The 15,399-nt window shown below is 43.1% G+C and overlaps 1 protein-coding gene across 1 annotated transcript in view; it reads right to left on the bottom strand.

Annotated features, from left to right (window-relative positions):
* Positions 1 to 15,101, bottom strand: part of MYO1E (myosin IE) — a 198,757-nt gene extending 183,656 nt beyond the window's left edge. Inside the window, exon 1 of the mRNA XM_090270681.1 lies at positions 14,713 to 15,101. Coding sequence (XP_090126807.1) covers positions 14,713 to 14,715 — 3 coding nt within the window. The 5' untranslated portion in view covers positions 14,716 to 15,101. The remainder of the gene's footprint in view (positions 1 to 14,712) is intronic.
* Between the last annotated feature and the right edge of the window lie 298 nt (positions 15,102 to 15,399).

Raw genomic sequence — 15,399 nt, forward strand, 5'->3', positions numbered from 1 at the left:
TTGGAAGCTTTTCATTGGAAAGGGTCCTGGGGAATTTTGTTTCCATTTTGCCTGGAGTGCTACACCCCCCATTGAGGAGATAAATTGGGGCTTGTTGTGTGGCCTTGGGCACTTGGCCTCGCCAGGTCTCAGCTGCAGGGGCGCTGGGAAAAAAGGGAGTGAGTAGAAGCCACTGCAGGCCACCCAGCTGCCCTCTGCAGTGTCTGCCTTCTGCAGGAGCTGAGCTGAACGTGCTATTATCCTGTTCTATTAAAAGAAAACGCAAAAGGAAGCCCTCCTGGTTTTATTTGAGGGGGCTATTTTTATCTTTGAAAAACATTTCCAGTTTACAATTAGTTAACCGTCTACTTGAATCCACCGGCTCTCATCAATCACTCACTCACTGGTGGCTGTGTTGCAACAACCCAGTGGCATTGGAAGGTTTTCAGGCTTCCCTGGGGGGGCGGGGGTTCAATTCAGCAAAATCCCACATGACAGACGCTGCACGAGGTGATGGAAACACAAAAAACGAGCAGAACAAAGTGTCCCCTTTGGGAGTTTACAGCCTACTAAGAATAATACACAAACGTTCAATGAGTTAATATCACTCAAAAGCCTCCCATTGGCAGGAGAACCCCAGCTTACCCTGCCTATCCCAACTCCTCTGTTCCTGGTTTGCAAGTCACTCAAAATGTTCTAACTGAAGGTCACACCTATCTTTCCCACCCCATGAGTTACCTTCCCTCTTGCCTCACGTTGGAGGCCACTTCTTTTGCACTTTGGAGAGCTCTGACTACTTCACCCATCCACCTGGAGCTGAGCTTGGAAAACTTTCTCCAAAAAGCTCCAAAAGTGCAAATCTGCCCATTTTGTTAGTTGGTGAGTTCCAGTACAAATATTTCCCAAGGAAAGTCTGAATTTAACAGTATTTGGATTTCCTGTGAATTTTAAACCTGTCCTCCAAAACCACATACAATAAAAAAAGCACATCAAAAACTCCATTTCAATTCTCTCGGTTCCTTTTTCCATCTATTATCTCCGCCTATTTCTTAAACATCCACACTTGTGAGAAGCGCTGGTGGCGCGGACAGTAGATGCCGTTTGCTGGGAGAACTTTCTTCACAGATTCCGAAAGAGCTGCAGAGTCGGGGAAGGGGGAAAGGGGAGGGGCTGGTTTCCACAGCACAGCCCGGCAATGAGTGAAGAAGGGTGGGGGGATGCGCAGACTGATTCCCTGGCCTTTCGCGACAGGGCGGCTTGGCTTTCAGGTGCCCTTTTAAGCATCTCTACATCCTTCTCTCTGTCCTCACCGCTCCATCTCTCCGAAGGGGCAGGCTGGCTGAAGTGAGGAGTGACACCTGCATCAGATGACCTCATTCCCACTAAAATCAAAGGCTCCGGTGACATTTGAATCACAGGGCGCCTTAACTGATCAACTAACTCCTCGCCTGTTTCTTTCCATTAGTGGAGCAATGAAGAACAGCAGGTTACTGGAGTGGGTTTCCAGAGTTTTTCTCTTTGTCAGCAGTTCTGTGCTCTACTTTTGTCCCTCAAGAGAGACCTGGGGGCAGTTTTAAAGAAGTATACTCACACACAGCAGAAGGAAATGCGAGCATTGTTTCCTCCAGGATGCTTAAAATAGTTCCATATACCTAGTATGGCAAGTCACAATAAGAGGCAGAGGGTGGGATAGAAAATGAACGGGAAAGGACTCTACCTGAAGGGTAACTGATCAGAAGGGAAGATGAAATGGCCATAAACAATCATTAAAACTTTCACACATAAAGAGCCAGCAGATTTAAGATAACTTGTGACTATGAGACTCAAGAAGATCCTATTGGGTCTGACCCCAAAGGAGAATTACTGCCAGAATGGGGGAGGGGAGAGAACTGATGGCAGCCAAAGGTGAGAACACTGAAGCCTACAAGCGAAACAGCAAGTGGTGGAACTTGGCCAGACCATCTAAGTGAGAGACAAAGCAAAAAGGTAGGTTGAAGCCATACTGAGGAGCTGGAATCCAGGGGACATAGCAGGTGGTGGAATCTTGCAATTCACTACATCGTATGTCAACTGACACCAAATACAACTGCTGCAAAAACTGAAGACTTTGATTCACAGATCCTGAGAAGTCAGGGCCTTATTGTCTCTGCACAGTACATAATGCTTGACACATTGGTGCACCAAACCCACGGGAGAGGTGCTAGGCAGGGGTCCACGGAGGAGGGAGAAGGGCTCACTTTCTTCTGGCAACTTAATTATATGGCCTCACTTCTGAACAGGTGTGGACTGTGTTTCCTGCCTCCTCCAACCCTCCTACTCATCCCTCCAGCTTCTAGGACGTAAGCCTTGTGGGGAAAGAAGAAAATGCTAAAGAGATAGATGGGGGCTTGTAGCAGAGGAAAGAGCTAGAAGCAAGAAACTATCCTAGTTCCACTCTTTTCTAGATCCCAAGCCCTAGCCCAGAGCCCAGCAATTTCCTTCTTATCATGTGTCCTCAATAAGTGAATATTAATTTTATAATTAATAACAATAAATCCTCACCAGGGAAATGAGATTTTAATTATTTACAAAGTCAAAACCTTAGGCCCTTGATTTATATTTGAAGTCTGTATTAGATGTATTCTTCTTTGTGATCACAGGGGAATATAAAAAACTTAATAAATTTAAGACCAGTGTTGTGACTCTGTTTTTATGCTTTATTATTATTATGAAAAATCAAGTTAGTTGTCAACAAATAATACCTAGCATTACCTCATTATAACTTATATTGGTTTAGTGTCTCTGGGAATCGTACAAAAAATTATTTTAACTTACTACTGTCAACCTCCCTTCTAATGCTTTATTATGTTTGATTTTCAAACACTGACAGTAAAAACAGATTGAGGACCAAGATCCCTGGACTGTGTGTCAAGGGACTTGTATTCTAGTGCCACCTCTTCTATTAACTTTCTAGGTGAGCTTAGTTAAGCTACTTAAATTTTCGGGGCTTTTGAGAGTCATTTGGGAAGGCCATGGACCACACTGGGGATTTATGTATCTTCTTCCCAGGAAAAATGCACAAATGAACACAGACACAAACTTCAGCTTACAATTTCATAGAAACCCCAAAGCAGTCTCTGGGGTATTTCTCATCTTGAGATTCTATGTTCAAGTATCTGATCACTGAAAGAAACAGGTATTACTTGCATAGCCATCACCATGATACGAGAAGGTATAGGAAGGAATGAAGAGCTTAATAACCACAAACTGGTTCTACCAATCATCCCTAAAAGCAGTGCCTGAGCATAGCTGGAACTGTAGGGTGAGGAACCAACCCTGTCCTGCAGACCAAGATAACAGATGCCAAGACATCACTGCCAGAAACTCCTGTGCATGAGATTGGACCAAGCTTTAAGAAGTCCACCCAGTGACTGAAGATGTCTACATTATTCTGTGAAACAAAGCCTTTACTGTTAAAAGTCAAAGGAAAGTTACTTGCTTTGATTCTGAGACACACCTCTTTTTCCTGCCCAAAGAATAGCTAATGCCAAGAGCTGAGTTTTGCTTTATTTCAAGGCCAATGTAATACACATATAGGATGAAATGATATGATATCTAGGATTTGTTTCAAAATAATCCAAGGGAAGCCGAGAAGACAGGAAAACAAAACTGGACAAATTGTATAACCTAGAAGAAAAGGATAATTTCTGGAAATATACAACCTACCAAGACTGAATCATGAAGAAATAGAAAATCTGAAGAGACCAATTTACTAGTAAGGAGACTGACTCACTAATCAAAAACCTCCCAATAAAGAAAGTCCAGGACCAGATGGCTTCACTGGTGAATTCTTCTAAGTATTTAAAGAAGAATTAATGCCAATCCTTCTCAAATCCGTCCAAAAAATACAAGAGGAGGAAACACTTCCAAACTCATTTTACAAGGCCAACTTTACCCTGATACCAAAACCAGACAAGGACACTACAAAAAAGTCACAGGCTAAAATCCCTGATGAACATAGATGCAAAACTTCTCAACAAAACACTAGCAAACCAAAGTCAATAATACATTAAAAAGTTCAAGTGGGATTTATTCCAGGGATGCAAGGTTGGTTCAACACCTACAAAGCAATCACTGTGATATACCACATTACAAAATGGAGAAAACAAGACTGACCATGAGTTTTCAATTGTCAAGGTTAGGGATGAGTTTTCTCCCCATTTGTCTAGCTTTTTTTTTTTTAAGAAGTGAGAAGGAGTCACTCTGACTGGTGTGGCTCAGTGGGTTGGGAGTCACCCCACAAACTGAAAGGCCGATGCTTTGATTTTCAGTCAGGGCATGTGCCTGGGTTGCAGGCCGGCTGGGGACTCTTGCAACAGGCAACCAATCGATGCTTCTCTCCCTCTCTCTTTCCCCCTTCCTTCACCTTTTTCTAAAAATAAATAAATAAAATCTTTAAAATATAAAACTTTTAAAAAAGAAGTAAGGAGTAGAAAGTCAAAGTGAAAGATCCATAGGTTAATGGATTTTTCAAGACCTAAGCACAAAGCTAAATTAACTCAACTCAATTTACAGCTTGTTGAAGACCCACCCCCCCCACCCCACCCCCACCCCGGCCAGCATAGTGTGTGGCGCCCAGAATATGGAATTGACACAGTGTTATTTTGGGAACCATCTTACAGTCTAAAAGGCATGACTTTTAACCAAAACAAAAAAAGTATTTTTGTGTGTGAGAGGAATGCCTTCCTCCACATGAACAACAAGCTCAGTGCTGGCTGAAAAGGCAGAGTTAGGCAATGGGTAGTATTGGCCCCACCTGTCCCAATCTTATTATTCCATGCTTATGTCCAACAGGCCATCTAGCCCAGTCCTGTTTGGCCATGATTCATTGTTCTCTCAGTTTGGACTTAATTGTAAAATGTTTGTTATTTTCACAAAGCTTCCATTAACAGATAAAAGTGATTTTTCTTTTTCCTGTTAGCTTCTGTTTTTACTTTTCTCCGCCCAACAAAAATAGCAACTTAAAAATCATACTGAGTCTTTATTCTGAAAAACAGACAAACAAAAAACATTGCCATTCCAATTCCTCATGTTTTGGGAAAACAACAGTGGATGTACCAGCAGCCATGGGGGCCTCCGTCATACACAGGGATTCAGAGGGTCAGCCAGGGAAAACAGGTGCTGCCACTCAATCTAGTCCTGCTTCAATGTATTCAACCAATTAAGGCAAGCCAAAGAGAAGGCTGGGGATGGAGAACTGTATCTGAGCCCCCAGGCAGTCCTCTCCTAAGTGATTGGCTTTGGCCAATGGGACAACAGCAAGCATGATGTCAGCAGAGGTTTAAAACATGTTTATGCACTGGGACTTGCTTTCTCTTTTGCTGTGCTTGGGGACCCTGTGACCACAAGTATGTAAACAAGCCAGGACTAGCCTGTTGTGACAAGACATACATGACCAAGTCATTTCTACTGCCCCAAATGAAATTGTGCCAACTATCAGACATGTGAGTGAGGTCATCTTCCATTTCCTGCCAGGCCACCAGCTGACCACAGGGAGCTGATTAGCCAGCCCAGCCCAGAACTGTCCAACTGATACACAAAATCATAAGACATAATAGACGTTTAAATTTAAACCACCAAGTTGGGATAGTTGTTATGCCAAAAGCTAACAGACACAATAAGGTAAGAAAAGGTGACCAAGAGATATTGACATGTAATGAACCTCCTGGGGCATAATCACTAATGACACTTTACATACCACTCAGTGGGACTTAACCAGCGGGTTGACTGTATTCAACTTTCAGTAAAATAACTTGACAGAGATCCAAAATGGAACATACCCCCTAATATTCATCTCAAGACAATGTCTGCTACAACTTGTGGAAGAATTTTGCATGGGCTTTGGAAGTTTATGAGCCACCTAAAATTATATGAAGAATTGTATGTTTATGTGTTTTTTCTTCTTAATTAGAAAAAGATGTTAAAACTATGCAGAATAACACAAATGTCTATGGTCATGCAGCCCAGAATTAATGATACTGTTTTATCATATGCGCTTTGGATTTTTTAATATACAAAGCAAATAAAACATTACTGATAACATTAAAGTTAGTCCCCTGACTGGTCCTCTTCCTTTCCTCCTTCCCCTTTCAGCAGTTTGAATTGAATACCTTTCTAGTCCATTGACTTATATTTTGAAAAGAATATATACATAAATATATACATATATGAATATGTATCCCCAAACAATATATAGTCTTGTTTTGTTTTCAAATTTTCTTTTTGACAGTTTTTTTATTTAAAATTTTTTTTCAATTACAGTTTACATTCAATATTATTTTGTATTAGCTTCAGGTGTACAGCACAGTGGTTAGACAATCATATACTTTACAAAGTGTTCCACCTGATATTTCCAGTACTCACCTGGCACCATACATAGTTATTACAATATTATTGGCTATATTTCCTTTGCTGTACTTGACTCCCCATGACTATTTTGTAACTACCAAGCTGTACTTCTTAACCCTTTCGTTTTTACCCAGTCCCCCAACTCCCTCCCCTAAATTTTTTCTTAAATGATTTTAAATGGTTTTATATTATATATATCTTTCTACACAGAGAAGGAAAACTCTGATTCCAAAAAACCTCCGCTGCCTTGCGGCATACTTCTTCAGGGGAAAGGCTAAGGGAGTAAACCCCGACAGAAAATCCGGAGCCGGAGTCCCTAAGGCGGTTTGACGTTGTAGTCAACACCAGCAACTCCTGCGGCGCACCTGAAGCCAAGCTGTATTGACTCCGTCTTTCCCTTGGATCCTTCAGCTGCGAAGAGAGGGGGGTTCTGCTGCATGGGCAACAGCAGACCCTCCATATCACCCTGCCCAGGCTCTGTAGCTTCAGCTTCACTGGAGAGGACACTCCAGCGTCATCGCAAGATGTCGATTCAACATGGGAGGAGACAGATACCATGTCACTCCCGAGTCGGACTGCACAACCATTCTCGGCGGTGCAGATAGACTCTTAAGAAGCTACACCATCGTCTCTCGAGACGGACGGCTGCCGACGACGATCTTTCTACAACTTGTTTCTCCACACTACCTTTGTGAGATCTGTCCATATTGATACTCTGTTATCAATGTCACATCTTTATGCATTTCTCTACTAATGGACATTTAGATTGTTCCTTTTTGTTTTTGCTATTACAAACACTGTCAAGGAACAGGTCAACAGCTTCCAACATGCTTTCAGAGGACCCCAGGACACCCACAAATATTAGGACTCTCTGACAATCTGATGGGGGAAAGACCAATTGCTGTCACTTCGTACACGTATTTCTGCGTTAGCACATTACCAAGTCTTGGAGGAAGCTGTCTTTACACCCTAAAACAGCTTAATAGATGCTACTACATTCAAATCCAAAACTTCCTATCACAAAAGTCTGCATCTAACTGGGGACACAAAAAAAATCCTTATATTTTTGTTGTTGTTGAAAATGCCTTAGAGTCAGACAATAATACTGTCCAAAACATGATGATCCATATTAAATCTTGGTTCTATGCATTACTGTTATCAAGTACTGTAGCATGCAAAATTGTAGTCAAGGTCAAATGCTGGTCATGCCCATTAAATTACTAAAAGACTAAAAAAAATAAATATAAATAAAAAAGTAGATTACTAAGAGACTAAGATATAATATGCATTTTTTTCCTTTGTTTTCTGTCATGTATAATATGGACTAAAGGGCTGAATTTCTTGTGGTTATCTCATTTCCCTTAATTTCTGCCTTTTAAACCTAACTGAGATCAGAGAGCTTTCTAGCATGACTTTTACTCATGCTTGCTCCCACTGTGATGCCATCTAGTCCCCAAACTGTGATCTGCAAAGCCCCAAAACAAAGAAATTAAAACCCGGACCATTACTTGTCGTAACAGACAATGTTCTTAGGTCTAAATTATCCCGCCCTGGTATTATTGAGTAAAATTAGCTAAAATAAATGATTTAAAAAAAAATCAACCTTGCCTTCCCTCGGGAGTATGTGAAATGATGAAGTGTTATACATATACTTGGACTCAGAAATTTCAAACTGAGAAATAATTAATTGTGTTCAAAAGGGCATAAAGTTAGCAGCCTTGGTTCATTAGATACAAGTTGTATGGTGCTGAGCAATTCTTTTCCTTACCATACTTTTCTTTTTTTTAACCTATAAAATGGCAACAAAAACCATCATTGGTGTAAGAATGTAATAAAATTACTTGTATAAAAAGCCTTCTGTTATCATTTCCCCACTAGACTGTGAGCTCGTCATAAGCAGAGGCAGTACCTAATTCATCTTGGATCTCCCGGTGGCTGCGACCACGTGTGGTAAGAATGCCTACATATCAAGCATGTATGCTACTCTCCTTCGCAACTTCTATGTCTTCTCCACTTCAGGGATCAAAGCTCTCCATCTCCAATTACTTGCACTGTCTGACAAGATCACTCATATTTGCCAAGGTGGAGCCAGAGGCCTGAGCACCCACTGGTGTCACACATTTGTATGCAAACACCAGAATCTAGGGCAACACCAACAGTTTCCGCCTTTGGGCCAGGACTTGGGAGTGTGTAGTGCACCCCACACCTGCCTGTCCTGCTCCAGACTACACCAAAGACAGACTCCATGTTTAAGGAGTGACAGAATGCTAAGCAGCACATTACTGACCACAGTAGTTCTGGTGGGTGCAGGAGGAACTCCTCCCAATGCACAGCATCAGACAATGATGCTGTCCAAAACAGGGGAGGTCTCTGCACAGTTATGACTCAGATTGGGCAATCCGGCAACATGGGATTATTACACTGCCACCAAAATATGATAAGTATGCTTACCAAGGAAAATGATTTATAAAAATAAGTGGGAAAATACAGAGCATGAATTGCATATTTGCCCCATAATTACAACTGCATAAAACGATGTGTGTTTTGGATACACCAGAAGAAGACCCAAAGACATGAAAACAATACCATTAGGGTAGTATTATTATGGGTAAGTTATTCTAAATTTGTTTCATTAATCTTAATAGTTAAGATAACAATGAATCAAAAATAAGTAACAACCTTAAATCTCCAAGCAGGCTTTTCTGAATGGTCCCAGAAAGAAAATTACCTGGTCATGTCTAGAGACTCGAAGGAAATAGACTCGAATCCGCCATTGTGGTTTGGTGGGAAAACCTGATTAGATTGTGATCAGAAAACCTGGATTCTGGTACCAGCTCAGCAAAACCTAGTTCTGAGACACTGAGACTATCTAACCCCTTTAAACCTCTGTGAAGTCAAGCAAAAGGATTTAGGGCAAAATTCTTAAGCTCTCTTCTAGGGTTTCTACAATGTAGTGTGTTTTCCTTTCTGCAATATAGGATATGATTATGAAGTCCTGTGAATGAATTTTTAACAAACACATCAGAACTCAGTACATGCAAGAGAGTGTGGCCCCCCTCAGAGTAGTTGCTACACTTATTCCGGGAAGGATCTACCCCCCTTTGGCCTCCACAGTTTGTTCTATGTGATATTGCACATCTTCAGTAGAGCCAATTTTTCCTCCATTGAGACAGAATGTAAATTCTGGAAACAGCTCAGAGGAACCTGCTGCTAATTCTAGTGAGTAAGATGGGTGATCAGGCTGAACACAAACATTTTAGGTCATAAAGGAAGTTTAAAAAAAAAAAGATCTTAAAAAAAATTACCATTCTAAAGTGCTTTGAACAATGTTAATGACATTGTTCCCATGGTGGCAACTCCGAAGGGAGTGCTAACAACGTACAGTATAAAGTTGGCCATAGCCAATGTCACTATTTTAGGGAAGACTCTTAGAGTTCTATTTCTCTCCAGTGTGGTTGTCATAAAGATATGTAAAACAAAAAATACTTTGCTAGGATGCCCAAAAACCTTTCATCTCTGCCAAAATAAATTCTGAGGTTCAAATTCAAAACATAATTTGTTTATCATTAGTACAGAATGTGCTTATAAGGCTGAGATTTTTTTGAGATGTTTATTTTTAATACCTTTGGCATTTAACCTTTAACCCCCTATTTACTCTGTAAATATTAAGTCTCAGCAAGGTAAAAAATAAAATTAAAAAGCTTAGCAAAGAGAAACTTATTTTAATACATATTAATAAGAAAATAAGTTCCTGCATCTTTGTAAAAACAAAATAGATGACTCAAACTTGGAAAATCATGACTGTACATAATTTCTATATATCCCATTGTGAAACTCATAATACCTTGCACTTGTATAGAGGTTTCAAAATATTTCTGCTTTTTGAAGCTGATGAAAAAAGCCTTCATAAGTTCCTACTAAGTAATAAGACTCAATCTTCTCCTCATCAGGAGATGCAAAGTACTACATGTTCTCTTTCCTTTAGTCTCACGTGAGTTCAGGATATTAACATTAAATGCAGGAGCAAAACGTTATACTCCAAGTCACTGAATTCATGAGATTCAACTGGGAAAAGACTAATATAAGAGGTGCATCATACAATATTGGGGGATGGGGTGAATTTTCACTGGAGGAGGGAGTTGATAGGTTAAGAAAGAGAAGTTCAACTTATAGCCGCCACTCACAAAACTGTCTCACTGGTGTTTAGATAGCTCCACATCGTAGCAGCTGGATGCCGATTTCCCCTGTTTATTAGCTTAGAGAGTCCATGGGCCCTAGCACTAACTGGCTTTCTTAAGGGAAACCCAGTGGGAAGGTGTAGATTTATCAATCAGAATCTACAGCCTTCCTGGGTATGTGGCTAAAGTTGAGACATTCCTGCTGGTGAGAGAAAGGAAGGAAGCACAGTGGTTCACAGGCCACGACTTTGAGCTTTCAACGGAATGGTGGCAAACAGCTGACCTGTAGGCGTTTATTTGGCTTCTCTGTGAGGATCGGAAGAACACTTTAAAAATTGGCAGGTGTGGTAGAAAAACCTGGATTTTCAGCTTCTCTTTAAAAAAAGACAATTTGGTAATACAGTCAATGTAACCATGGCCTAGGGTCAAGTAACAGTGCCTCTTTACATGGGGCACATGTTCCATATTTACTCTCCCAAGGCCAACCTCACTCCATCAGAAACTATCTTGACCTCCCTAGATATCTGAGTCTGCAACCACTGATATAGCTGAAATCCCAGGCCAAACAGGGGAGGAGATCGTTTTCAGCTTTTGCAAATGTCTGCTTGCTCCACTTTTCCATCCTTCTCTAACCACTGCCCCACTGGGCTTCTGTCTGTCCCCTGCGCTGGCCAAATAGTTCCCACTAGGCTGCTTGCCCACCCACACTCGACCCTAAATAAAGTCCTAGACTCTAGATCTTTCCCTCACCCCTCTGCTTCCATCTTCTGCACTTTATCCCATTCCTTTCTGGTTTTGTTCTGCTGTATTGTGTTGTTTTGGCCAGGAAACTACTTAGCAATCTGATAAACTAATCAGCGGGAATGGGCTAGGTTACCTTCCCAGAAAACATATTTGAAATGGATTCCAGACTTTCTAAATACATGCCATGCCTTCAAGACCCAAAGGAAATTATCTACCTTAGAAATCCATCAGATTTCTAAGTTCATAAGTCCATTCCTGTGTATTTTTATGTGTAACATCTCCTGTTTACTCATAAGATGCAAGTTAAGGAAAAAGGAACATATCTTGAATATATTCAGAGGTGATGGCCAATTCATATTTACTTAAATATTTCAGTCTAAGTCACAGAAGACCTATGAATCATAATTTCTGGGTCCAAAGTATACAGCAGAGTTATAGACACGAGTTGCAGTCCGTCAGCAGTACAAACTTCCTTTGCGGAGAACTTCCTTTGCGGACGATAAGCCAGATTCTATGAAGGATACCTTAAATTTTTCCTTAAAGTCAAAAGAGATAGTGGTACCCTCCTAACTAACATACATAAAATTATAAAGATTTTTTTTTTTCAGTTCTTCAAGTCTTCTAAAAATTTCTGTTGACAGCTAGTGTTTTTGGTTCTCCAAAGATGGAGAAAAGTATCCCAAAGTGAGTTTTCAGAAGGAAGATATCAGGCAAATATAAACTGTAATTTGCATTAATGTCAGAAAATGGCAATCTTCCTTATTAGTCACAACTGAATGAGTCTTGTTTGGGCCTAGGGTACTGGTGGAGAGCTGCCAGACTTCCTAAAATACCATGAAAAGAGAGAGAGAGAAAGAGAGAGAGAGAGATCCACAGTACAGGTGTTCTCCCTACAGCCCAGCCAACGGCCTGATGAATTCTATTCTCCAGGCTAACACTCAGCCACACCCACTGAAGGCAATGCCCCTTCTCTTCCTGTTCTAAGCAGCTGAGGGATGCAGCTGGGCAGACCCAGACAGATGTGAAGCTTCATTTGGCTTAAAGAGGTCTTAAATAAACAATAAACATCATAACTGAGGTTTCTGCCTATTTAAGAGGCTAATGCTCCCCCATGATCAGTATGGCTCAGTTGGATCAGCATTGTCCTATAAAGCAAAAGGTTGTGGGTTTGATTCCCGGTTAGGGCACATGCCTGGGCTGCAGGTTCAGTCCTGGCTGGGGGAATTAAGATAGGCAACCAATAGATCTCTCTCCCTCTTTCTCTCTCCCTCTCTTTCTCTAAAAATAAATAAATAAATTCTTTACTTTTTTTTTTAAAGAGGTTAATGTTCTGTTCTAAGGCAGCTTCACCTATCCACTAAACAAATTTAATTTTTCAAGCCAGTGAAGAAATTATTTGTTAAATTTTTGCCAAATTACTCTAGATCCAGTAGATCAAATGATGGCACATCTCCTAGTTTAGGACAGCCAGCTGTTTCAAATTCTCTATCAGGGAATCCGGGTCTTAGTGGCCTCAGCAACTATGTCCGATGCATTGATAGTCTCCAGGCAGCCCACGACACAGGCATCTGTGCTGATGGCAGGGAAGCCATCAATAGGTAAATCGCACTCTGTCCTCGCACAGACATATAACATAACTCTGGAAACCGCTGTCTTCCTTCACATTTTCCTCTCTACCCATTTGACCAATCATCTACTTCAATGGCAATGGGGCCAAAATGAGCACCAAGTTTCCCAAGTCACCCAAAATAATTATCCTAGACTACCTTTCCATCTACCCAGCATGAAAAACAAGTTAACTAAGTGAAGTTAATTTTCTCAAAGTACCACTTGCTCTTGTATTTAAATTCAGTAAGATTCTTCAAGCTCTTGACAAAAACACATTGATTTCTTCTCTAGAAAGATTTAACCACAGAAAATAATTATAGCAATCCTAAAGTATTAGGACTATCACATTGCATAAGTTCAAGTTGCCAATTAGGCATTGGCCCAATTAGGTAGCTCCACCCAGTGTAAGTAAATGGTTCTTTATAGGGGTTCCAAAAATAATGTAGGGTAGACTGATTTTTAAACCCTACAACCGAAAGAGGAAATTTATTTACAGATCAAGTGTTCTCTTAGATAGGGGCAAAGGTGATATAATTCTTTTGAACAAGCACAGCACTGGGTCAAGGGCTGCTTTTGAGTTTTAAATGTAGGTTCCGATGGGCCTATTAGCTACATGTCCCTCAGGCTGGTCACGCGGGATAGATTTTAAATAGTGCTGTTCTGGTTATCATTTTTACTCAGTTCCACTTTCACAGTCGTTAAAAAACCAAACAAACCAGAGAAGGACCACATAGTTCATCCACCTAAGCAGGGCTGTTTGAAAAAAACCAAGTGTGGAAACTATGAAGGCTTGCAGTAGAACTTGATCTTTCTTCTTCTGATGGACTGCCAGTCGCTTCAAAATAGTCCTTGCTTTTGTGCTTCGGAAAGTAAAGTACACCAAAGCCCGAGGGACGCGGTAAGGTTGTTGGGGGCGGGGAGTTGGAGCAAAGGAGGAAAAGTCAAGAAACGGGTCCGAGAAAAAGCCAGCCACTTCCAGGTATTCCCAAAGAGCCAACGGAAAAGGAACAAAAAATCGACTTCCTCCCGTGCGAACTGTTCACGGTACACACGAAAGGGCCAGTCACCTCGCACTGGGGAAGGGGTGGGGGTGGGGGTGTTTACTTCGCCTCTAGGGCGCAAAGACCCTCCAGGCCGGCTCCGATCCAAGTCCAGGCCAGCGTCGCTCCGGGCTGCACTTGGTCACTTTCGCTCTCAGGAGCCTGCCTTCCGCCAGGTGCTCGCCCTACCTGGCGCCCCCGCCGGCCTTTGTGCGGCTCGCGGGGCCCCAGCCAGCGTGCCGAGGGCCGCGGGACAGTTGCGGGCGCGGGCCGAACGGCGGCCGCGCACACAGGGAAGCAGTCTGCTCCGGTGCCCGCAGGCGGGAGGGGCGTGCGGGGACGAAGGGGGCGCTGCCGGCCGGCTCCCGCGCCAACGTGCCGGCGATTAGCGCCCGGCCGGTGGGACCAGAGGGGCACAGGCGGCTGCCCCATCTTCCCAGCAGAAAGAAAGGGACTCCCTCCGAGGGCCGTGCCCCTGCACACACATCTCCCCATGCTCTGGCTTCCGACAGCTGGCAGCCATCGCAACCCCGCCACAAAAAGTTTCGCGACGCCGAAAGCGACTTGAAAGAAAGTTTTCCTTGGCCCCTCGCTCCCTCTCCCCCAGTCCCGGGTTAAGGAAAGCAGCAGGAAATAAGAGATCGCGACGTGCCCACTCCGGCGTCCACCTTTCTCCACCCCTGGCCTGGGCAGCGCGCCCAAGTTGGGTGCCCAGCGCCGAGGCTTCCTGCCCCAGCCAGGGTCAGGCGTCCAGGGACGCTGCGCGGCCAACTCACCATGGTGACTCGCGGCGCTCTCGCGCCTCTGCCGGGTCCGGCTGCTGGAACGCAGTCGCCTGGGCGAACTTCAAAAGTTGGTTCCCTTCGCCAAAAAGAGGCTCTCGACACCCAAGCACTCACAGGAGCCAATGGGAACCCTGGGGGGACTCCATCCAGGCGGGATCGGCGGCGCTAGGTGAGGGCGACGCGGAGGTTACTTAGTCGCGGGAGCGCGTGCTGCCGGGGGCAGAAGTCCGCTCGGACCAGGAGCTCGCCGCCCGCCTACAGGAGTCCGAAGCTCTCAGCACGTCTGCCTTGCTTCCCTGCCTCGATCTTCTTTCTTCGGCCACTTACTCCGTACTCCTCTGGCTGAGCCTCGGCTCGGGCAGGGCAATGTGTCCATAAATGGAGAATTCAGTTCAGGCCTGACCAATCAGTGTGTGTTTTCGGAGCGTCACTCCTTAGGGAAACCGTAGTAGCCAACAAGCTTGGAGCTGTTGGAGCTTCCAAAGACCTCTGGATCCTGTAGTCCTCCACGCGAGGCTCCGAACAGCGCCGCTGACCCAGCCCGCTCCCGGTGGCCAAACCTGAACTGTCAGGGAGAAAACTGTGAAAGAGAGGTAAACCTCTCACGTTTTTTTTTTTTGTTTTTTTTTTTTCCGTTTTAACTCGATAGTTAGAGTAGGTGTAACTTCCAAGCTGAAG

Source organism: Furipterus horrens, unplaced genomic scaffold (assembly GCF_987537825.1).
Source record: "Furipterus horrens unplaced genomic scaffold, mFurHor1.1.pri manual_scaffold_3, whole genome shotgun sequence".
In the NCBI taxonomy this organism is placed as follows: Eukaryota; Metazoa; Chordata; class Mammalia; order Chiroptera; family Furipteridae; genus Furipterus; species Furipterus horrens.